The 23811-nt window shown below is 44.4% G+C and overlaps 2 protein-coding genes across 4 annotated transcripts in view; both read right to left on the bottom strand.

Annotated features, from left to right (window-relative positions):
• Window positions 1-16551, bottom strand: part of atosb (atos homolog b) — a 28801-nt gene extending 12250 nt beyond the window's left edge. Inside the window, exons 1-2 of one of the 3 annotated variants that reach the window (XM_084552476.1) lie at window positions 16012-16551; window positions 2103-2298 (exon numbers count right to left, since the gene is read on the bottom strand). The gene's annotated coding sequence lies outside the window, so the exon portion shown is untranslated. Of the gene's footprint in view, window positions 1-2102; window positions 2299-2669; window positions 2794-16011 lie in introns of those variants that run through there. The other 2 variants (XM_084552475.1, XM_084552477.1) reach the window with 2 other exon arrangements.
• A 1472-nt stretch (window positions 16552-18023) lies between these two features.
• cenatac (centrosomal AT-AC splicing factor) lies at window positions 18024-23481 on the bottom strand. Its single transcript, XM_084550833.1, has 11 exons — window positions 23099-23481; window positions 22003-22169; window positions 21802-21900; window positions 21654-21720; window positions 21256-21318; window positions 20881-20948; window positions 20676-20790; window positions 20537-20567; window positions 19264-19365; window positions 18845-18977; window positions 18024-18437 (listed from the first exon to the last, which is right to left on the bottom strand). The coding sequence occupies exons 1-11, from the start codon at window positions 23213-23215 to the stop codon at window positions 18317-18319; spliced, it is 1083 nt and encodes a 360-aa protein (XP_084406959.1). The 5' UTR covers window positions 23216-23481; the 3' UTR covers window positions 18024-18316.
• Window positions 23482-23811: the final 330 nt, after the last annotated feature.

Here is a 23811-nt window from a genome sequence, read left to right as displayed (position 1 = left end):
GCCAACTGAACGATGCATATAAAAACTGCAAATTAAATCAGCCAGTATCCAAACTACAGGCAATGATTTTCCAAAATAAATACTTTTAGGACAACAAATGGGGTAGCTCATCATTATTCTTAAGATTCTGTTTACAGTTTAAAACCTGACCTGGCTATTAAAAGGTATTGCGTACTAAAGCTACAGTTCAAACAAAGACATCACAACCAAACAACAATCAAGAATGCTAATGCTCTTATTTACAGTCTTGCATGAGGTTGACATGAAGGATATTTAATTGTAATTGTGTTAATATGTGTGTCTGTGTTCAGAGGAATGCAAAACGGTCTGCACATAAGCACCATTGTGCGTCAGTGTGTGGGCATATTTTAGGCACAGGAAGACTGTGGTCATGAGGTCAAAGGCCACCTCGGGTCAGGTGACTTACAGCGCATCAGGAGGCCCAGAGGGGTTTAATTTCATCGGCACGAGAGAGGTGGTGTTACGGAAAGGTGGTAGAAGGCCGACGGTAAGACAATGAGCGACTTGATCTGCATATAAATGACTTACACTTTGTTTGCTCCGCTGAACGGCCTTCAGACCGAGGCGACCGATCAGCAAATTGAGTGGAAACTGGAAGAAAAACATCTGGAGAAGCACACTTCATGTAATAAAACACACTCACACACGAAACATCTACAGGAACACGGCACTGGGGGCGTACGCTGGAAGGCTTCGAACCTAGAGAAAACCAGCTCTCTGTAAAATGTGTGGCACCAGGGCAAAGTTCACAGCCAGCACCTATCCTCAGAAACTAGCCTGACATTTGGCCTGTGTGTATTCATCACAACGCCAAAAATGCCACACACACACACAAAGAGCACTGCATTCAAAGGACATTCAAGTCACACTACAACAGCTAAATTACGCTCCTCATCAGAAGAAGAGCAAGAAGCAGAGCATAAATCAGATTTTGAGAAACCATAAAAGAGCTGGTCTGTTTATAGTTGTCTGGACCGAGACTATTATTTAATAAAAAGAGAGGAATGTAACTAAGTACTTTCCTCTGTGTTCTTCATTCGCTCCAGTACAGTGAAAAGTTTGAATCAGAAACTGCTGATGCCATTTCTCCAGCATTCGCCTTGAATATAAAAATGGAACAAGTGGCAGAGGAAGAGGGAAGCTTTTGGTAAATATAACGTGCAATGCTACAGAAATCCAACAGTACAATTCGCCAGAGTTTGTGTTTTCCATCCGAAACGCACAAAACACAACGTAAAGCCAACCCGTTGAATGCACTTCTTAGAAAATGTGATTGACAGCAGTGTGGACAACCAAATCATGAATTTATTTTTTGATCAGTGACACAAGCTGTCACCCCGAATGGGTCTTTTGTTACACACTTATTTCTAGTTTCGGGCCGTCCTTATAGCCCTCGGTCCACTCTTCGCCTACAACAGAGGCGTGATAGCATCAGCATTGAAGCTAGACGCCTCCCAAATGTCCCGATTGTCTCATCAACTTTCAGCTGATCCCCGCCCGAGCTACTCCCAGCCCTGTACCGTGCCTGGAGGCTGATAAACACACACACAGACTCATGCGCACAAAAGTTTCTAGGTGATCCTGCAAACAATCAGCTGTTGATTAGATTACAGGAGCCCCCCCCCCGGTCCACAAGGGGATTAAATGACAGCTGACTGTTGTCTGCGAGCGTGTTTTCTAAGTGTCAAACAAAGACGGAAGGCAGGAAGTGGCAAAGAAAGAAAGAAAGCAAGTGACAGAAGGAGAGAGGTGAAGTTGATTGAAACAGAGAAACCACTGACTGAGACTGTGCCACACCTCACACACATATATACAGTGCTCTGCTGGGGAGTTACAGCAGTCTAAACTAAGCTGGCTCAGTCACATAGTTGCTGAGAATGCTGTTTGACACAGGGTCCCTTTCTGTCTCTCTCCCACCCTCCCTCTGTCTGTCCGTATGTATGTTTGCCTGCCTATCTGTCTGTCTGTCCGCCTCTCATGTGGCCATTTTAGGAGACATCTGAACCCGGCTGACAATAATGACAGCGATCAACGGGAGCGACGCCGGTGCACTTGACAGCGGGAGAACTCATCGCACTCACCCTCTCGGAAAGACGGGGTTTATCTCGCCGCCTCGCTCTGCCACTCTCCTTCCTTCCTCTATTTCGTCCGCCGGCTGGATGGGTGACTGCTGTCTCTTCTTTCTGCCCTCCTCTGCGTTTCTGTTTCCACTGGGTCAGGCTGCCTTCTCTTGTCTCGACTCCCCGGTCTGCAGTCTCTCTCTCTACTTCCTTCCTCCTGTATAGGTGGTGTTGAGAAGCGCAGAGACAAGTCAAGTTGTTCTGTCTGCCCCTTTGTCAGGATGTCCAAATAGTCTGCACTAGTCTAACACACTGTCTTGCTCTCTCTCTCTCTCTCTCTCTCTCTCTCACACACACACACACTCTCTCTGTATCTTGTTTTCTTCCTGTCTACCTCTCTCCACCCTCAGTCACAGAAATCAAAAACCCATCAACATCTCTCGGCTCCCTATTTGTCTCGCTTGCTCCCTCCCTATCCTTCCCTCTTTCAAACCCCCTCCCTCTTCCCCGTTCCCCTTTCTTCGTTTTCTCTCATTCGCACACCTCCAGAGTATCCCGATTACAAAAAGCTTCACGTGTTACAGTTACCTCTCTCCTCCTCCCATTCCTCCTCTTCCTCACCCTCTCGCCTCTTCCTCTGTCTACTCTCAGGCCCCTCCTTTCAACGCTTCCTCGCTTTCCAAGCCTCTCTCTCTCTCGCTCTCTCTCGCTGTGTATTTTCTTTCTGTTGGTTTCCTCTCAGCTGATAGAGCGAGGCGTGCTTTGCTCACTCAGCAGTGAAGGCACACGGGGGAAAGAGGGCGACTGATTGGCTAGAGAAAAGGGGGGTCAGCTGTAGTGGCCGAGGTCCTGATTGGCTAGGGGGAAGGAGTTAAAGGGGGGAGGAGGTGCAGGGACCCAAAGTCCCGCCCACCTGCTCCTGCTTGGCCTGTTCTGCAGAAGTACACAACAAGATAAAAGATCACTTTAACCAAAGTGTGCGTTAAGCATGTTTTGTGTACGGTGCTCGACTTGTAATCTCTTCCCACAGCGCGCCGTTTCCAAATGTGCGGTTTTCTCTTTATGCGTGTATAAGCTTAAGAACAACATTCAATAAAAAAGGAGTTAAGGCCTTAAGAGAATGAGGATGCAAACATCTACGCAGCTCACCCTCCCCCCCTTTTCTTTGCCGTCTTATTCTCTCTCTCTCTCTCACACAACGGGAGACTGTTGTGTGTAGCATGATGTGCGCATGTATAGCCTGCACGAGCACAAAAAGCAGGAGGCTTATCTCGTGGCTGGAGCACAGATAGAGAACGAGGCACATGTGAAAAAGTTTATCAGTTGAGTAGCAGGAGCAGCCCTCAGCTGTGTGTGTGTGTGTGTGTGTGTGTGTGTGTTATGCATGAGCATTTCGGCATCTGTGAGCTAATAAGGAACAGCGTTTTGGCTGCGCAAGAACTATTTCAAACAGGCTGGTGTGGTTAAAGTACACGCAGCCCAAACAAATGTGTCACACACACACACACATACACAGTGGGTGGAGATTGCACTTTACACAAAACATACTTGAAGCTGTCAAGAACACACACACACCGAGCGCTACCATCCGACTATCCCGACCTCTTGCTGGAGACACACATCCACCTGGTTGACGGTTTTATCAGCCGTGTGCTGGTCGAGACACGCGAGACAAACCTTTTGACAGCTCCCGTCTCTTTATGCGTCACTCAGTGTCTGTCGGTGTCTTTCCACGACTCCCTGATCTTTGTCTAACTCCTGCTCAGTTACCATCTGTGGCACCCTGCGCCGGTTTTCCAAAATAGGACGCCGGTTGCTGCCGTGCTGCTATATTATATTATCTCCGCGACACAGGAGGATGGTGGAGACATATATGGAGTTTTACGGTTGACAAATCAAAGGTCGTATGTTTTAGAGACTGCAACGCTCGCAGGCAAATTATCGCTGCTTAACCATAAAACACCGACATTACGACCAACTTCCTAATATTGTGTAGGTCTCCCTTGTCTGGCAAGAGGATGTTGTTAATGGGGGCCTTTGGGTTCTGTGGCTTTGAGGGGAGGTTCTTCTGTGGATCATCCCACAGATACTTGATCAGTTTGGGATCTAGTGAATTTGGAGGGCAGGTCAACACCTTGTGCTGTTCTTCATGTTTTTTTTTTTTGTGCCTGTGTCAGGTGAGGGTCCCTGGTCTGGTCTAGGTGGGTGCTACACGTCTAAGCAGCATCCACACCAATGAATGCCAGGTCCAAAAGCTTCCGAGCTGAACACTGCATCGTCACAAGATGGTCAATTTCATTCACTTCTCCTGTCAGTGGTTTTAATGTTGTGGCTGATCCTAAATGCTGGTAAACACAGGCTCACATGTTAGATCTCTACCAGCACGTATCAAACATTTCAGTCTTAATAAATCTGTTAAATGTTTGGGTTTATACTCGTTCATATGATAAACAATTCAGAATTCTTCATGGGCAGTTAATGGTAATAATAATTTTTTTTTTAATTGTCTTATATGATTGATCGACAGTTAATTTTCTGCCACCAGCTAATTGATTCAGTGACTAATAGTTGCAGCTCAACACGTACTAATTACACTCACAGGCGGACGCAGTGGGCACTGGTGCATGGAAAGACACGACATTAGTTTTTTTTTTGTTTGAGTGTGTGTGTGTGAACACTATAAAGGAGCAGAGAGAAGGGGTTTGAAAAACAAGACACGTCTTCAAGCTACGCACCTCCAAATATAGAGATGTGGGGATAGGGGAGAGAGAGAGAGGGGAGGGGCGAGGCACAGGAGGAACCGAGGGAGACGGAGCGAGACGAGCCGACAGACGGGGACAGAAGTGAGGCAGTGTTTCTGCTGTTAACAGGCTCTGCTGCTGCTTTTGACAGGGAAGCTTGTAAGCAGCACTCTGTTTAGGATCTTGTGTATGGGCATACACTAACACACACACAGGCTTGCACCATCCTGTCCCTTTAAGAGTCGAAGCTGCCTTCCATATTTGGAAAAAAAAAAGGGTGTGTCTCGCCGATGAAGCCCGTCCCCTCTTCAAGGGCACTCTGAGTGCAGCTGAAGAGAGCGATGCATTGAAAACACCCACTGACTCACATTCCTTCAAACACTGATGCAATCCCGCGACTCGGGCGCATGGCCCGTGTTTGTTTTGGTGTCTGCATGAGAACGTTGGGGGTCTCGGCCACGTTGAACGCTGCCTTGCACATGCCTTGTTTTTCTAGGCCCCTCAAAGTGACACCAGCTGTGTTTCGGTGGGAGTTTACCCATCCGCTCCAAACAACCACATCCTCCAAAATAAAGAGCTTAAAAGTGACTTTACCAGCTCAAAAATCTGTTAGACGCAGCTTTGGATGACAAGTTTCGTAAATATAAAAACAAGGCCCGAGTCGCTCTCTTGCTCGGGGAAGCCACTGAACAAAAGGAGGAGCGGATGAGAGGAGGTGGAGGAAGGGTGGGAAAGGAAAGTAAGTGTATTTGATCTGCATGTGCGAAGAGGAGGGGAGGGAGGGGTGTCTGCCGAGCATGAGCAACACTGAGCATGTTTAAAGAGGCATGGAGCCCCCATGCGCTTTCTGTTGCCGTGTATACAAAGTGTGTTTGTGTGTCATTTTCAGCGTGTTTAAGAAGTAACACAGCTACTGTTTTGAAGGGAATCACAAGCAGTGGGGTGTTGTTCACTGGATGATTCAAATCCATTTGAATTTTGGTTTTACTAACACCTTTTAAATGAATTTGTATGTTGTAACAAGGTAGAAATATTGCGGGACCACGGACAGAAGTGCAAACATATCATTGTACCGTTACAGTGCATGCCTTTTGTCCGCACTTCATTTTCTATTTGGAGCAGCCTCGGTCATTATGTGTCAGCAGCGCGCGGCGACACTGCTGCTCTCTATTTTCGCTTCGGCCCCCATTTCTCCGCAGGCCGCGGCGTCCTGAAACATTCCACCGTCTTTCTGCTGGCGGCCGGACAGGATCTCGGAATAAGACGCTTACCTGCCAGTTTGAGTGCTATAATCCCAACAAACATAATCCCACATGCAAACTTTATCGTCGTCGCCATCGGAACAGCAAGTTTTAACGCCTTGTTCCTCCCCCTTCCTCCCCCCCGACGCAGACTGGTTTCTTTATGTTTACATTTCTGGAGCACTGTAATGATCTGGTGAGCTCAACTCCCTCTTGATGTTTGACTAGTAGCTGTGTGTTAAGAAATAAACTCGCCAAGGTGAAAGGTTTGTTTGATATATTTAACCAATTAATGCACAGTAGACGGACTGTACATTTCTATACTTAACTCACCCATCAAGTGACTATAAATGTCAAGTGACATGACTGTTTCCAGCCGGTCAGACAGAAGCAGCAGGATAAATGCAGAGGTATTCAGGCGCATACGGCGTGCTCAGATTCAGCCTAATGTGTCAGAAGCAGACCAGGCTGAAGCCAGGGATCTGGCCTCACAAGCAAGTGGCTGCAGAGAAGGCCTCTGAGACCACTGCTGGGGAAAATACTTCAGGCACACACAGGAAGTAAAAGGACTTACTGTAGAGTACGGACATAGTTCTACTCAAATTAAGGGTGAGTCTGCCTGGCCTGAAGACATATACACTCACTTGTCAGTTCATTAGGAACACCAGTGATAACAAATGCAATCTAAGATAACATTCCTGCACTAAATCTTTTCTTCACGAAGGTTATTCTGTTATTTCAAACAAACCCCTAGGCTGAATAACAGAAACACTCTAGAGTTTCATTCAGTCCAGTTTAACAGCACCACAAACTGGATCCTCCACAATGATCGTACAGTTGAATTAAAACCTTTCTGAAGCCATTTCAACGTAAACCAAACATTTTAACAATCATTAAGGAGAAGTTAGTGCAGGACTGGTTATAGTAGAACGCATTCATTTAGAATAGAATAAAACTTGATTGTCCACCGAGGTGGGAAATTTTCTTTCTTCTCACCAACACAGGAGACAGACAGTACTAAAATACAAAAGCTGACATATGTACAGGTACAAAGCATGGCATGGACGCAATAATAAGTACAATAAGGCAGTGGAATGACAAGTCACTATATGTGGATAGGTCACTTAGCTGAGTTGAGGGATAAGAGACTTTTTAAGAACACCCTTGGCCAGAGGGGCTCTGTACCGTCTCCCAGACTTCAAAAGTTCAAACTGATTAAAAAGAGGATGGGAGCTATCAGCCAGGATTCCCCTAGCTTTCAGTATAGACTTTTGGGGGTTCTCCCACAATTTTACTGGCCATTGTCACAACCCTATTTAATTTGTTCTTGCACTTACAGCTTAAGTGACCCAACCAAGCAGAGAGATTAAAACGTTAGGACACTCTCTCCATGTGTGCATCATGCACAAGATCCAGAATCAGTGGACTGACACCGAGACAGCCTCTCGGAAGGTGAAGCCGCTGCGAACACTTCTTAAAGACAAAGTCTGTGTTTTCAGAGAAGCTTATCTGGCAGTCCAGTCTCGACAAGTTGACCGTCAAGTGAAGCCGGCACCACTGTCAGATCTTGTTCTGACAATATTGTAATAACTGTAAGAAATAAACGTTTTAATACCAGACTATCCAAATAAATCATTCACTAAATAACATTTAATCCTTCGCAATCATTTCCGCTGTTCGATAATCCAATATGCATGCAACTTTGACATGATATGATTCTGCAAGCGTGGAAAGTTTTCCCTTTGCATGTCACACAATGGGCTTCTGTGACTAAATATACTTGCACACACTGCAGTTGAAGTCGGCTCTAATCTAGCTGAGCCTTCTCTTCAACAAGCCACTTCCAATATACATATTTACTCACCGACACACGTCTCCCAATAACAACATGTGAGTATTTTTTGTTACGTTCCCTTATCTGGTATTTAATCTATTTACCGTGAGCTCACGTTTGGCGAAAAAAGAAGAGAGGGACAAAAGTGAGCGGCGGCCGATGCGAACAAGAAGAAAAGAGACGGAGTTCAGAAGAGAAAGAGATGGGGAGTAGTGTGGCACCCTGAGTCTTGGTGACAAGCCGGGCCAGCTCAGAGGAAGGAATGTTCCAGAGAAATATGTTGCCTATTCATGGAGGACAGGAAATAAAGCTCTCTCTCTCTCCCTCGCTCCCTCACTTCACCTCTCCTCTTTTTTCCTCTCAGTCCTCAATCCTTCGCTCTGAATTCAGCTGCCAGCCTCGTCACCTATCGGCTCACTTTTGTATCTGCGTGCGTTTCTTCCTCTTCTCCCTTCTCCCGGGCCTTTGGGTACTTTTTTTTTTTTTTTTTTCTCCTGTCCGTCTTCCTTCAGTTTAAATCAATTCCTTTTTTTTTTTTCCTTGCTTGGGAAACTCACACAGCGTGATAGTGTTGCACCACTCTGACTGGTAGCGGCTGAATGTAGTGCAGTCTGCCATCTGGCTCGTGAAAGGATAAGGGAAAAAACAACAACACCACTTTCTTTGCTATGGAGCTCATTAATACCTGACCCACATACTGTCACTATTTAACCAGCCAATCTGGTTACGAGGACTGGTTACGAGCCAAAGTGGACGGTGAATCAGATTAACCAGCCAAAGTGGACGGTTGGAGGAGATTACAGTACGATAGCAGTCTGAGCTCATTCACACCCACGTTCGTTGGAGGTGTGTGTGATCCACGAGGGCGAGCGTTAAATGTAACGGAATTGCAAAAGAAAGTGCACGCACAAACGCGAGAGAGGGTCGCATCCGTTTCGCTTTCGGGTAGGGTAGGGGGGGTGGGGTTCAGAGTAAAGGGCAGAGAGAGGTCTGGCCAGGGTTAATCCTGAGATCAATCCAACACACACACACACACACACACACACACATACTTGTGGTTGTTAAGCAGCAGTCAATAATGAACAGCTTTGGCACCATAAGAGGAGCTTCACCGTGTTTAAAGGCTAACACATGGCTGTGTCTTGGACTGACAATGCATGCAAATCCAAACACTACACACGCAAACCAAATTAGTTATACAAAAGCTGCCACTGCATATTCAGCCCATCATTTAAACTCCTGTATCCGTCCTCGCCACGGCTTAAAAGAGGCTTCAGTTCAGGAAGCCTAACATAGTCCATTAATTGCTTGATTACCTACTTCTGACTTGCACAGGTCAGTTTAGATGAGACAATAAGCCATTACGCCCATAATGACTTCGCTGAGATCATTATGTAAATCACTAATAGCATGACGCAGCCCCTTAACATTTTACCTAAATAATTTCTGTTGAGGCTGTTCCGTGCCTTAATAGGTAAGCTGCATGCGACGCGTTGACCAAGGGCTAACTGATATCCTCGAGGATAACATGTAGGATAAATCAGCCAGCTGTTGAGTGTACACATTGATAACAACGGGAGATACAGTATACAGTAAACTCCGTCTTCCTCTTCACATAACCTGTCGCTCTCTCCTTCTCTCTATCACACACACTTCAGCCCAACTGGTGACTGCTGAGTGTTATATCAAACCCAAAATCAATGGGATCCCTCCAAGGACTAACACTTCTCAAACAAAGCCTCCCTTCCCTGACACTGGACAGACACACATACAAAACATTTATGCTATAATGCAAGTATAGACACAGATATTCTCTAATAATAATAATAATAAAAAATGCTTCAGGGCGCCGCATCACTCCGTAGGCCAACTTACCAAACAAATGCACATGTACAACCCCGTACTTACCGAGACAGGTTTTGGCTTCCGCAGCTTTATAACTCTCTGGAATGATGCAAAACGTTACTAATGCTTTCAAGACCAATGTACTTCCACGAATACAAACTGCAAACTCCAAAAAATAAAGGCATAGGATGCTTTCACATCTGTGTTTTGTTCCAATCGTAACTGATACAATAACCGTCATGATGTTGAATTTATTAACCTTGGTTCTGTTTGTGTTCACGGGGCAACCAAGGCGAAGTTTTGATGAGCTCATGAAAACTATGCGCTTGCAAACTGAAAATCACGAATCCTGGCATTCGGAATATAATCAAATCTATCTACGCATGACGAGAAGGCGCACGACTGCTGGCAGGCACGTCTTCCACTCGTGCACGCTTCCAGAGATGCATCAGGAAAACTACTTGGTTATTTATTTTTAAGGAAGTCCTAGAGGCCACCCTCTCAAACCAGGCTTAGCTCAGTTCATTTGTACCAGAGCAGAGAGCAATTGCCGTCTTCTCACCAGCCCAAATGAACCAGCCTGAGGGGGAAAAAACGCTCCCGGTGTTACAGCACCCGCACCATCCACTACCTGAACATCATTACTCTCGTTTTCTAATCCAACCATTAAACATTCAATCTGTATAAAAGTCAATTTAAGTGACAAATGATGCATGCCAAGAGCCGGGCCCGTCACACATAACCAACGTTCACTCGATGGAGGAGAGAATTTAATAGGAGGGGAATATAAGCAGCATGAAGAAGAGATGGAGGCCTTTGATGCTAAGCAGCGGAAACAAGACAAATGACAACGTACGGGAAAGCAATGGACAAAAATGAACAAGACAAGGACGAGAGAGGCAGAGAGTGAACATGTCTGATCTTGATAAGCTCTGCGTTGACCTATATAATGCACAGAGATCTATATCCGACATCCAGCATCCACCCATTAACTGTGAGGCTTGCGTAGAAGACGTACTACTTTACTGCATTCATGTGTTTTGTTAAGGCGACACTAAACGCATTACAACCGTGCAGGAGCCTGAGATTTGATCCAAAATGGAGATTGCATTGCTTTTGAACAAAATGACTGAAAACATGTGTGCGAGCAAGGGTTTCGGATGTACTGTGCTGCAGCAGGAGATTGGGGAGATACTCTGCAATCCTGGCTTCGGGAAAGAACGGTCTCACTGACCTTTACGTTAAAACCCAGAGTTTTCATCTGGATGCAAGTTGCATCAGGGACTGTAATAAATAAATAAGTGGTGTGTGGAGAAAAACAAGAAGGAGAATTCTGGATTAGCTGCAGGAGTCCGGTGGTAGACATGGGGGCACCAGCACAGAGGGAGTTGTAGCAGTCCAGTGTTGGATGGATGTGCCTGGATGAGGGCCTAGGCCCCCTCTTTGCTGATGAGAGTGTAAATCCTCCTGATGTTGTACAGGAGCCATCAACGGGACTTTCCTACAGCTGAAACGTCTGCTGAACAAAAAACTTTTTCATAATTTACCGGGATCATTCCCAGATCCCTCATTATCCGAGTTGGAACCACCATAGTTTTGCCACTGGTGGTGGACAGGTCTTGGGTGACAGGATACGTTCCTCTAAAGAAACAGATGCACGGCCTTGGCCAGGTTGAGCTTATGAGATGTCAGCCAGGCAGGCAGCGCTGTGAACGGCTTACAGGTTACATACTTGGCACTGTAGATGGTGCAATACCATCAGTGTCCCAGGACACAAGAGGAATGAGCAGCGTTGCAAAAGATGGATTTAGAAAGAGACACAGCCAATTAGATTGCCTGAAGAACTATGACAAGTTCTCCAAAAGTTAATGAACAAATGAAACATTCATGACGTTATCTTTGATGGTAAACTTTTAGTATCTGGAAATTGACCTCAGTGCTTTACACCGACTTATATTTTGTAAGCCAAGTTATCCATTAGGCTCAAGTATAAAACTCCACCCATGTATCACGGCCCTTTAACAAAGGACATTTTACACATAAATAAAACAACGACGAAAAAGAAAATCAATCCGGAGCCAATGTAGCAAACAATAGGTGGTGTCCAGTTGCTGCCGTATATTGTCTCAGTGCAGTTTATTTGCCGTTTAATCCTCCAGTATCCAGGCTGGTACTTTGTTCGTTAGTATTGTCATTGTGACTCTGCATCCAACTACCCTGTCAATTATTTTCCAGAATAATAAACGAATCATTGAGTCTTCAACCTGCTGGAAAGCTACGAACACTGCTCATCCAAACCCTAATCACTAAATTGAGGTTGCAACAAACATTGGATGATAGTTTAACTGCAAGATGTTAGAAAATAGAGGAAAATAGATTATTATTCCATTAGATACTGAATGAAATAAACAATGAAAAAGGCTGGAATTAGGGAATGAGTATCAGCTTCAACAGAATGAGAAATGAAACGTTCCATAATGACCATACAGTGTAAATATAACATTATAAACTTAGCAACGGTAGGATTTATTACACCACCGTCATATTACATGTACTGGTTTTAGCTCAGTGTACCTAATAAACTGACAACTTAGTGTTTGTTTCCAGCTCTGCGGTAAATGTTTGGCATTTTACGTACCTGTCAGAGGTCTGAGTACAAGTATTGCCAGCAAAGCTGAGGACAGCCGGAGACAAAACTGTACGGGACTTTGCTTCTCAGGGTGCAACGTCAACCCACATTTATTTATTCAGCAGGAGGTTCTGTCGCGTTGCAATCCTCCGCTTTAAGATACAGAACTTAAGACAAAAAACTGCACATTGGCAACGCTGAAACGCGAGTGACGCGATCTTTCTTCAAGATCATTAAAATTCACAAAATAGAAACATATACCGTACCCATTCTCATGTTTTAAATCGAGAACTGTCTGGGTCTTTCACGGGGCAGTACGACTGAAAAGCTGCTTTACATCATTATATCAATAGATAAATGCTTCATGATGGTTTATGGCTCTGTCTCTTTCCATCTCCGGGCATCTAAAAAGCCTAACAAGCAGTCTATATACCATTTGGGAGATGAATCGGAAGCATCATATTAAAGTGACATTTGACCCTAGCTGGAGCGCTCGGGTGGTCCACCTCTGAATAGTTTCTGCCCTATTTGAGACACTTAAACTGGACTCAGACGTTACACAATTTTAAAACCCGCAAATGCCTCAAGTCAAAAAACACTGCACCGGTGACCACCCTGTTATTTTGAGACTTCATTACTGCATTAAAAGTTCTAATTGTGAGAGGGCCCTTCACCGCCGCCGAAATAAGTCTCACGATGCTCACTTATTCCAAGCATCCTTGAAGTCATTGGCATTTCCTTCACTGCACTATAAATAGGTTAATCTACTAACCGCAGAAGACAGTGCCGGGAGAACACAGTTACAAAAAACAGGAACACGGAAGGTTTTTTTAAGAGGCCTAACTGCTTCCACATATTGACAGACCGTTAAGTGGACTACCTGACCTCTGTTGGCATGCCTGAAGCCGGGTTTAGTTAATGTGTGCACAAGCGGAAAGACCAGAGGTGACAGTGATGGTTTCAGGGTTAACGTGGCACTTGTCAAAGCCGTGCGAGTGCTATTTTTAGGAGCTCGGGCTTAAGCTGCTGCTGATAAAGAAAGACTGCACATTACACACACACACACGGACGCACTTTAGAAAGTGGGGTTCCTCAAATGTCTTTATCTTAATAAAGTTGTTTCCCGCTTGTCTTTTGGTTGTCATGAGGCTAGCGCAGCTTATCGTTGGCCCTCACTTTTCATCTTATTGGAAAGCACTTGACATCTCATCCGGCCTCTTTTGTGCTCCTTGGTTGAATGAGATATATTCTGGCCAACAGCATCACTCGGATCGGCGCTTGTACCGCAATGGTTCTCAAACCAGGGTTGGAGGCTCCCTAAGCGGGTCATGAGATGATGCGTGGAATGAGAAAAACATGCCATCAAGCTCTGCGATTGTTTTAGTCTTTAAGAATATGTGTCAACACTGACATATGAAACTACAGCCTTTTAACAAACACATACTTCTATTGCACATGAATGCTCATCGTCTGTTAAGGAAGTAAAGTGTGTACTTGCGCTCGCGCATCGACCAAATATCAATCAATATAGCCCCAGAGCAGTGTCGAGTGCTGGATCTAACCTACATAATCTGTAATCTCTTGACATCAAATCCCGCAGAGACACAAGCATTCATCAGCCCGAGCATTTTATAGCCACCCCCCCACTTTCCACGTACAAAGCCAGGTACACATAGCCTGACGAGCCAGACCCACATTAAATGTAGGGTCTGGGCACTCTCCTAGTAGACAGGGCTCAACCGGAGGGGTGGGATAAACGGTTGTCTTTCAAACTCCCTCTCCACGCAATAGGATAGCGCTACAACCAATCAGAGCAACGAAGAAGGCGACGTAGTCAGAGCGACGGAAAAGAGAGTTCCTTTCTCAGAGAAAAGCTTAACTTCAAGTCTTTCAGAGTGGCGGCCAAAGCCGATTCGAAAGAAAGTTGTTCGCTAGCAGCAGCCATCGCTCTGGTAGTTCTAGCAGGACGGGGGAATTCACGCGTAATTCACGGAATTTATGGTCGCAGGTCAGTCGTCATCATGTTAAGCCCGCCCACCGACTCGTGATTGGCCCGGTCCATCTTGGATTTTTCGAAATCTCAAGTCAACGGAGAGTAACTAGACTGACCCTGGAAGCAAATGTAATTTGCATCCGCTAGGGGCGCGTCTAGATTCTAGGCTAGTACACTGTAGCTGATATGGAAATAAACGTAAGAAGAGCAAGTAATGTGTAAAAGACTGTGACATTGTGAGTCTGGATAATCAGGAGAAACAGGGCAATTACAAGCCTCGAGTTGGCATCATGTCGTCTATATTACACTCCGTAAACAGCCTAACTAGACACTGGTGGCTCCGTATATTTTCATGAGAAAACACACAGCTCCTCATGATTGAATGTTTGCTCAAGCCAATTAACTCGGGGGGGCAGCACGAATGTTTTTGTAGTTACATTTGAGAGCAAGCATACATTTATTTATTAAATTTTTTTTTGTCATGTGGGAGTCTGAAACAATGCCTTCAGTTTGATTCCCCCCCCCCCCCTGTCTGTTTTTTTAGCATGTGGAAACCGCCGAAGTCAAAGAGTGTGTTTGCGCACGGGACAAGCCCAGACCCAGGCCTGCCGAACAACATGCACCCTCGCCTCCAGGGGTTGGTTACAGCAAAGATCTGCATGACGTCACACTCAGCTGAGGACAAAAGCCCACTACCTTCTCCCAGACAGAGAGGTTGGGGAGGGGGGGGGGGGGCTGTCAGAGCAATAAATGGACATGCAAGAGAGATAGAGAGAGAGAAAAATGAGTTGCAGATGGATTTGCCTCTGCTGCAGTGTGCATATATATGTGTGTGCAAAAGGCTTTTAGGTTCCTGATGCAGTGTGCCTTGTGTGTATGTCAATGCAATCATGCACTGCTTGTCAGATGCACATATTCAGGCTTTTACACACAAGATAAGAAGCGTCAATTCTCCGCTCGTTGCACGATGCAATGCAGCTCCTAAATGCAGTCCAAGGGAACAATGCATCCCTACTGCACGACTGAGTGCTATCCTCTCCTCTAAGCTTTGAGCGATCATCATCATCATCACTCCACTCGCTGAGCTACAGTCATAATCTCATGGATATATGCCACTGCTGGTTGATCCCTCCTTCTCGCATAGTGCATATGTGCACAATCCCAAGAGGGCGTGATAGTGAATTATGACTAAATTGAGTATTTACAAATGCACGCACACACATACACACACATGCATGAAGGTGATTAATGCATCGGGATTTCTCTCGTTTTGTCCCTGATCACTGCAGACAGCACACACACACACACACACACACACACACACACACACACACACACACATAAAGAAGGTATGAGGAAAACAGACAAAGCAAGGGAACGCCCCCTTACACCCTGCAAAGCTACTGTCAGGTCATCAGCTGGCGTAGGCTGGATTCCTGTCATTTTTTATTTATTTTTTTTTGTCTCAGATTCACAATTAAGAGAAAACGATCACAGTTACAACAAATATAATAATCATGACGCACAGAGTTCAATAAAATCATACGTAAATAGCCCAAACAGCCTTTTGTCCAGGCTCCATCCAGAGCTATGTTTAAACTTTACACACGAATATATGTCTGACATATATATTGGGAGTCTACTCACCTAACAAAAGAAAAAAAAAGGTTGAGTGAGGAAGGTGAGCCAGGCAAGAGGAGCTGACGCGTCCCTGTCGTCTGGGAGTTTGGCCTTTTCTTTTTTTTTTATTATCTCTTTGCTGAGCTGACTGCTGCGTTGTCGGTTTCCAGGTAGCTAACGCTACGGGACGAAAAATTCGAATTCGAAGCTAACCGTTGGTCAACGGCTAAACGGCTAAAACACTCTCACAGCTTCTTCAGTCTCGTCCTCCCACTCTGTCTTGCCACATAGCTGGCTTGCTGCTTCACTAAGCTGCGTCCCTTCCCTTCCTCTCTGTGCCTGTCTCCTTTTTTCTCTGTCTGTGTGTGTCTGTGCTCGCAGCTGTTTTCGTTGTTTCAACCTTTGCCTAAAAAAAAAAAATAAATTCCTCCTCTGTCCCTTTAAGCGAATGCATTTCCGGGGTTTTCTTGGGCGAATTATATTAAGATGGGCGGGGCTTCGGGGGCCCAGCTGAGCGACTGTCATTTAAGCGATTGGCCGCTTCCGTTTCGCCCGACCAATCAGCACTGAGCGATGACGGTTTCTTTAATACATGCAGATTTATTCAAAAATGTCGCTCCGTGATTGGCCGCCGGATTAGCACAAGACCCGCCCAGTACACGTGCTTTTTCCTCTCCTCCCAGTTTTCCGTGCCAAGGCAGGCCTTGTGCTGGAGCCTCGAGATTCACTTTTATCCCGTAATATTTAACAGAAATACGCTATGAAATAAAAGAAAAAACTCAGTGCGTGGTAAAATTATTTACGTTTTGAATTTACAACTCAGCTGCAAACATGTCAGCCCCCTTCTTTTCTCCCCTCAGCTATAGCCATGTTGTCACTGAGCTAAGAATAGATTAGATACACGTCGTATCCCCTCGCAGCTGCACGGAGCTCCACGCCCATCTACCCAGAGTACACTGGGGCCTTGTTGTACTCTGCATTGGAGAGAGAGGAGGACGCCTGAAAAGACAGAAAGGCCTGCAAACCCAACGAGGCCAATACGAGGATTTACTGCTCCTTTCTTGTCATTAATCTCTGCATACTGATGTTCCCCTGTGCAAACCTACCACTGCCTGTTTCTCACACACAGCCACTGCAGAATCTATCCTTTAGTATTTTCTTGTCATCTCAAACAAGCTAATTCTTGGTCAGTCCAAACAATTAATCAAGTTTAGACAAGCAGAAGTCCAAAGGTTGGATTTTTTTGGCTTTCTAGGGCCCTGATTGTTTCTTTCAAAAGTGGCAGAAGTTACCAACGGAGTGTGCACAGTGTACATTTGTTTATGATGTCAGTTGGCAGACTGTTATCTGACAATCTTAATTGTGAGATCGTCCCCATACAGCTGAAATCATCACTGCGAGAAACCGACTTCCTTCCTCATCGGGAAACCGGTCGAGCGTGGTTGCTTTAAAGGACACCTTGCGAACACCTAAAATACCGATGGTGTTGGTGCTTTCCTTTACATTTGTTGACAGTCAGGATATTTCACACGTAAAGGCCGTTATTCAGCTTAAAGCGACAACATTTGCATGTGCAATCTTCCAGTAATTCATCACCTAACGTGATCTGAAAAGGGAAATGAAAGCCCATTGTGTGCACAGGTTCAGTGCTACACGCACAAATGAACAGCTTAATGCTTGAGAAACAGAACTAGCTGCCTCAGTGATTGTACCACTATTTGGAGTTGTTGTCAAAATAGTCCTGATAGGTTAATGTTTGAATCACTTGCTACCCTTTTGCCATTTACATGCAGGAAAGGTCACATATCATTGAAAATGACTAACATGGCCTATGCACCATGTTGCCTTTGTTAGATTAGTGCCTTGCGCCCCCTGCTGTCCATGAGCCAGAACAGTGATGTTGTCCTCAGATCTCAGTCTAATCAGCTCAGGTCAGAACCCAGGAGTAGATGTGCAGCTGCCGACTTCCAGATCAATTAAGTTGCAGCTCCAACTTGGTTTGAATTTGTGACTAAGGAGCCGGGTGTAACTGGGTGTTTATTAGTTATGAACATGAGTGGAATATGCAGTGTTTTAAATGACAATGTGTCTTTCTAGAATAACTACCCAGTAGCCACAACTTTATTTTTTACTAAGAACATATTACAGCGAACATTTACAGCAATAAAGTTTATGTACAATTTCCAAAGCACACGCTCACTTGGCCAACACTGGAACGTCTCTTCAGCCTGAGCGCTTATGTATAGCTCATCAAAAATACAGTCCCTTGTTCACAATGTGCAAGCTACAGTATGTACACGTCACTGTATGATGAATGATCACACAGCTAGTTTTAAGAGTTGTCAGAATATGATGGCGGCTCGGTGGCTTTTGTTTTCTTTGAAGCCTCTGTGCTGTGCTCCCTCTTCCTCTTCTGTCTGTTCTTCTGCCCTTCCTCTTGTCTGAATTGGTTTCTGTTGGAAAAAGGAAGAAACAAAAAAAAATCAAATTGATTTATTCATCCTCTGTAACCGCTTGTCCTGCGAAGAGTCGTGGGGGGACTTGGAGCCTATCCCAGCTGTCATCGGGGTACACCCTGGACAGGTTGCCAGTCTATCGCAGGGCTAACACGGAGAGACAGACAACCATTCACGCTCACACCTACAGCCAATGCACCTACGGCCTTTGGACGGTGGGAGGAAGCCGGAGAACCCGGAGAGAATCCATGCAGACACAGGGAGAACATGCAAACTTTGACAAGCGCTAAGATCCTATGAAGACGCTAAACATACTTTACAAATACAGATACATGTCTAAAAACCATATATATGGAACAAAGTCACATTAGTCTCAAATGCAGTGATGGTTTCTGTGGACTCACCTGGACTGCCAGCGCCGCCCGCTGTTCCACACTCTACCAAAGGAGGGAAGCCAGTTGGCGTCCGTGTGGGAGCTGTGGTCAAAGTTGGCCCCCACTCTGTTCGGAGGAAGCTTTTTCAGCTTCTCTTGCTCCTCTGACAAAACACAGATAACGACGTTATTACTATTATTAAACTGTGGGATTGTGACAATTTTACAAATCTACATGGATGTAATCTTTGTGTCATTCTAACTGATTTAGATTAAGATCAGAGGCTATTATGTTGATACTGCTGGGATAAGTGCCGGGATTTCTAAAAGTATAGTAGTAGCACATTAATTGGTTGCTGTGATTTCTTGTGTGACAGTGATGTGACAAAGAGTCATTATCCACATGAATGCACAAAAACAGCATTGCTAAGACATTCCTGGAGTTCGTACTCTGCTTGAGGAATTCTTGAAGCGACGGGCCAATCTCTGGGTGTCCATCAGTTCCTGAGGTCCCCTCCAGAGGATCGTTTTGGAGCCACGGAGGGAGGGCACCTACGAGACAGAGGCTGTAATGCTTAGTTTTTAATCAATCACAGGTATTAGATAGAACAGAGTTCTGCACCACTGTTTGTTCCTTTGGTACACTGCAAAATATTTAGGCCCTCACTCATCATCACACATCTCCTTGGTCTCACTCTAACAAAGTTTCCATCTCAACTCATCGTACAACTCAACTTCCCAAAGTAAAGCTGCTTACTGTGAAGGTTCTTGTAGCGTAATAGCATCATTTAAGGAAGTTTCCCTTCAGTTTTGTTCACCCACATACACCGATCAGCCAGAACATTACGTCATAATCACTGGTCAAGTCAATAACACAGATTAACTGAAATGTCATGGCACCTGTCAGTGGGCGGGATATATTAGGTAGGAAGCAATTAGTCTGTCCTCAAAGTTGATGTACTAGCAGTTAGCTAGTTAGCATGTGAGCATCAGAACTGGACCAGAGAGCAATGGAAGAAGGTGGCCTGGTCTGATGATTCATATCTTCTTTTGGATCATATAGATGGCCGGGTGTACGTGCACATGCGTAGATTATCTGGGGAACATGTAGCACTAGGATGCAATGAACACCGCCTAGCTGTTACCACTGGGATGGGCTTGATCTGCAACAATGCTCGGGATGTTATCGGAGTAACCGGTCACTCACTGAATCCATTCTCACATTTAACATTTCATCCCGGTATAACTCTCTCGCCACCGGGCTCAAGATCAAACTCTCCCGATTAACAAAGCAGGCCAGGCCGGAAGGTACAAAGTTCCACTGGCCCGGAAAAACATCTACAAAAAAATCCTTCATTCCATCTGCAATAACCGTCCTGAACACCCTGAAACAGACACTGCGCTTTCTAACACTCCACCAGTCATGTGTGTTTTAAGTTTCTCTAATGCATTTTTTTAATGTTGAATGTGTCTTGATGGGAATTGTGTGATTGTTCCTTGTGAGCCCTGTCAAAGAATTATTTCTGTCACCATTTTGGGACACACAATAAAGCATATTTATCTATCTAACATCCAAAAAATTCCAGGCTTCCCAGAGGAACATTACATCGTAAAGAGAGCATTCACGTCACAGGGTGGTGGTTTTAATGTTGTGGCTGATCGGTGTACTGTATATATTTTCAGCTTCCTCTTGGCCTTTCCATACAATACTGTGTCACTGTACCTGTGTGAACATTTCCACCGTTTGATGAATCCTGTAACAGAGAAGACAAGTAATCCATTGAGTGGCATTTATAAGGGTAAAAAGAAAGCAATTAGTCATTAAGCTTAAACGCTTTTGTTCATGATTGCGGCCTCTCTACCTGATAACCTATGAAGGTCAGGCCTGGTCCCGCTGCAGCCCACGGCACTTCAGCCATCGAGTCGACAAAGCGGCTCCCGACCTGCTGGGCTGATCCTTGAGACATAAACCGAGAGCTGTTCCCCAGACAAACAAAAGTCATTTGGTGTGTTATTGACGCTCCAGTGCAATAAATAATTAAAGTGATGCAGGTTAAACAGTGTCACCTGACAGGATCCTCTGCAGACGTTTCGACGCCGTTGGATCCATTGAACAACTCCGGCTCTGCGTCACGCTGATTTTGATTCAGGAAAAGCCAACAGTGGTTCACAGAGGAAGTCTAACATCTGATTGCGCTTTATCTCAACCCCTGCACCCTAAATAAACCACTCTTTTCCTGCTTGTGCTTTTGTCCTTAAATCACCCCGACCAACAGACACAACGGTTTCAGAACGAAAACAGGATCTCAACGCGACTGCTGTTTACCTGCTTTGGACATTTACAATCATAAAGCTAAAGAATGACCGGATTTATCATCTTACATAAAAATGCGACAATCAAGGCAATGATGGATACTGCCACTGCATCCAAGGCAAACAAACCTCTAAAAGCGATTGAAAGACCTCTTGACGATGCTTTTCTTGGGCCCGGATATTATCAGCCTCCTGCAAACGTGAAAAGAAAAACAAGAAATAATAACATAACCATGAGTTCATTTCACATAACACTCCATAGGACACTTTTCAGCCATGCTGGTGCAGTCGGTGGACCGAAATGTTTCAGCAACTCTCATGATGGACTGTAATAATGTCAGACATCCCTTGAGTTTCTATTTAGCACAATCATCAGGTCAACATTTAAAATTGACTTTGGTTTGGTTTTCTAGCACACTGAACTAAGGGCTTCTTAACATCAGCATGTTGGCATCGTCTGTGTGAATCATCAGTTTGCCGTCATCAAGCTTAAGGAGCCCCCTTTTAAAAGAAAGAGTCTGCGTTACCTCTTTAATGAATTCGTCCTCCTTCTCCACGAATGACTCCAACACTTTTTCCACCTCGGCTTTAAACCTGAACAAAATAAACAACTATCAGTGCAGCAAATCTTTTATTTTCCATGCAAATTCTATTCATTTGTCTCACTCTGCCTACCTTTCCGTTTCCTCCTCTGTGACAATGACCTTGTCTCTGAACTTCGGGTCGGCCTTGTTTTCCCACCAGAACTTATGTGTGTTCTTCTTGTGTTCTGGGCTGAAATATAACACATACAGTTACAAACAAAACCAAGCCTCTACAGATCTTGCGGAAAATATAAAGCTAACACAACACGAAAACTCATCAAGTCAAACTCACGTGGCCATGTGTTCCAACAAGCCTCCGTACAGCACAGTCATGTTGCCGTCCGTGACATTTCTTTCGACTTCAAGCCCGCAGCAGTAGCACCAGAACGTCTGCTTGTGCTGGGTATAATCAAACTTCTCCACTTGGGGCTTTTTAAGCGTCCGCCGAGCCTCCTTCACCTTTCGAGACAGTGGATGAGAAACAGAGAAAATATGTGTAATCTGAGAAGATTGAGGAAGACTTTAACTTTCTCAAAATGTTGTGGCCATGTCGGACTATGTCGTTTGTGATGTTATTAAATTATACAACACATTTATTGTTGTATAATATACAGGTGGCATAGTCTTACATAGGTGCACTGCAATGTCTCAGACTGTTGAAATTAAATGATCAAATATGTGAACAAAACAGATCATCTAAACACAAAACTCATCCTTAAGAAAGTCGTGACTCGAGTTAATTGATATTATAATATTGATATTAAAATAACAGTCAGCTATTGCAGGTGTGCAATATATAATATAATCATAATAATTCAGTATAATCGCTGTGTGTGTGAGAAAGAGAATTATACAAAAACAATATTCAACATCAGGGAATAGTATGTCTTTAACAGTATATATAGTATAGCAACAGAATTGACAGTATTAATATATAAACAGTACAGCAGTAAACTACATAATACCTAGAGGACAGAAAACATGTTATAGTATAACAGAGTTAAACACAAAAACAGTAAATGTACCTTATGTAATGTGAGGGCAAATTCTACAACTTTAGCTTCTCTACTAATTACAGTTGTTTACATTATGCCTATTTTGTTAGACTGGTTAAATGTGTTTTAATGCACCTCCCTGTGGCCGTTTAGTAGAAATTAAATGAATTAATCTCAAAATCTGGCTTTTAACGGCAACACGACATATTCATTGTAAAAACTAACACTTTAATCCGTGTCTATTAGAGAGAAACCAAACCTGGACATTTGAGTTTTGACCACAGCTAACGTTAGCATCGGGGCTAGCACGCTAAAAGGTCAAGTTCAGCCACAGCATGAAGAAAACCTGACATCAGCCATCAGGGGGGGAAAAAAAGACATTAACCTGCTTACCTTTTCTATGAACTTGAGAACAACCACTCTGAGTCTGCTTTGGTGATTTTTTCCGAAGATGTGTCCCTTGCCAGTGAATGTTGTTTGTCTGCATATGGCGCAGTAATGTGCACCCATTTAGACACTTTGTGAGGTCCTCGAACAAATACTGACATAAAACGTGATAAAAAAAACAAATAATCAACTCCTTTTCAGTCTTTACTAATCAGCCCATTCGGATGAAACCATAAAAAACACAGACCAACGTAGGCTAGCAACGATTAGCGCCAGTAGTGTGTTACAGGAAGCGGTTCCGTCACGAAATGATTCCCCCCGGAAGTAGACCGGAAGTAGAAAACAGTTGTGGTGTTTCCACCTTTCCCGCAAGGTTTCCCATCTTCTGACAAATATTACATTAATGAGTGCGACATTGTCTCCTATTTTTAATCTTACATATACTTTTCATCAACTAAATGGAAATGATTTTTGCATATTTATTATAAACATAATAATTCAAACACATACAAAAATAAAAAATAGATAAATGAAAAAAAAATGTGGAGAAGCCTCGCAGTAGTTCATGAACTGGATCTAAAGCTTACAATATGATCTGCAACACACGGTGGAGGCAGTGTGACGGCACGAGCGTGCATGTTCTTCCAATGATGTGACAGAAGCAGACAGATGAATTTTAGTGATATACTGTTAAACTGATGAGGAAAATCACTCAAAGC

This window comes from Chelon labrosus (assembly GCF_963514085.1).
Source record: "Chelon labrosus genome assembly, chromosome: 9".
Taxonomy (NCBI): Eukaryota; Metazoa; Chordata; class Actinopteri; order Mugiliformes; family Mugilidae; genus Chelon; species Chelon labrosus.
This window is presented reverse-complemented; position numbering and strand designations above follow the sequence as displayed.

Bases quoted from the DNA above. Each gene is read 5' to 3' on its own strand.
- cenatac (XM_084550833.1), bottom strand. From the start codon at position 23,215: ATGGGTGCACATTACTGCGCCATATGCAGACAAACAACATTCACTGGC. The intron at 22,170-23,098 runs GTAAGCAGGTTA...CTGTCTCGAAAG, and splicing joins TTCTCAAGTTCATAGAAAAG to GTGAAGGAGGCTCGGCGGAC. The intron at 21,901-22,002 runs GTGAGTTTGACT...GTTATATTTCAG, and splicing joins TTGTTGGAACACATGGCCAC to CCCAGAACACAAGAAGAACA.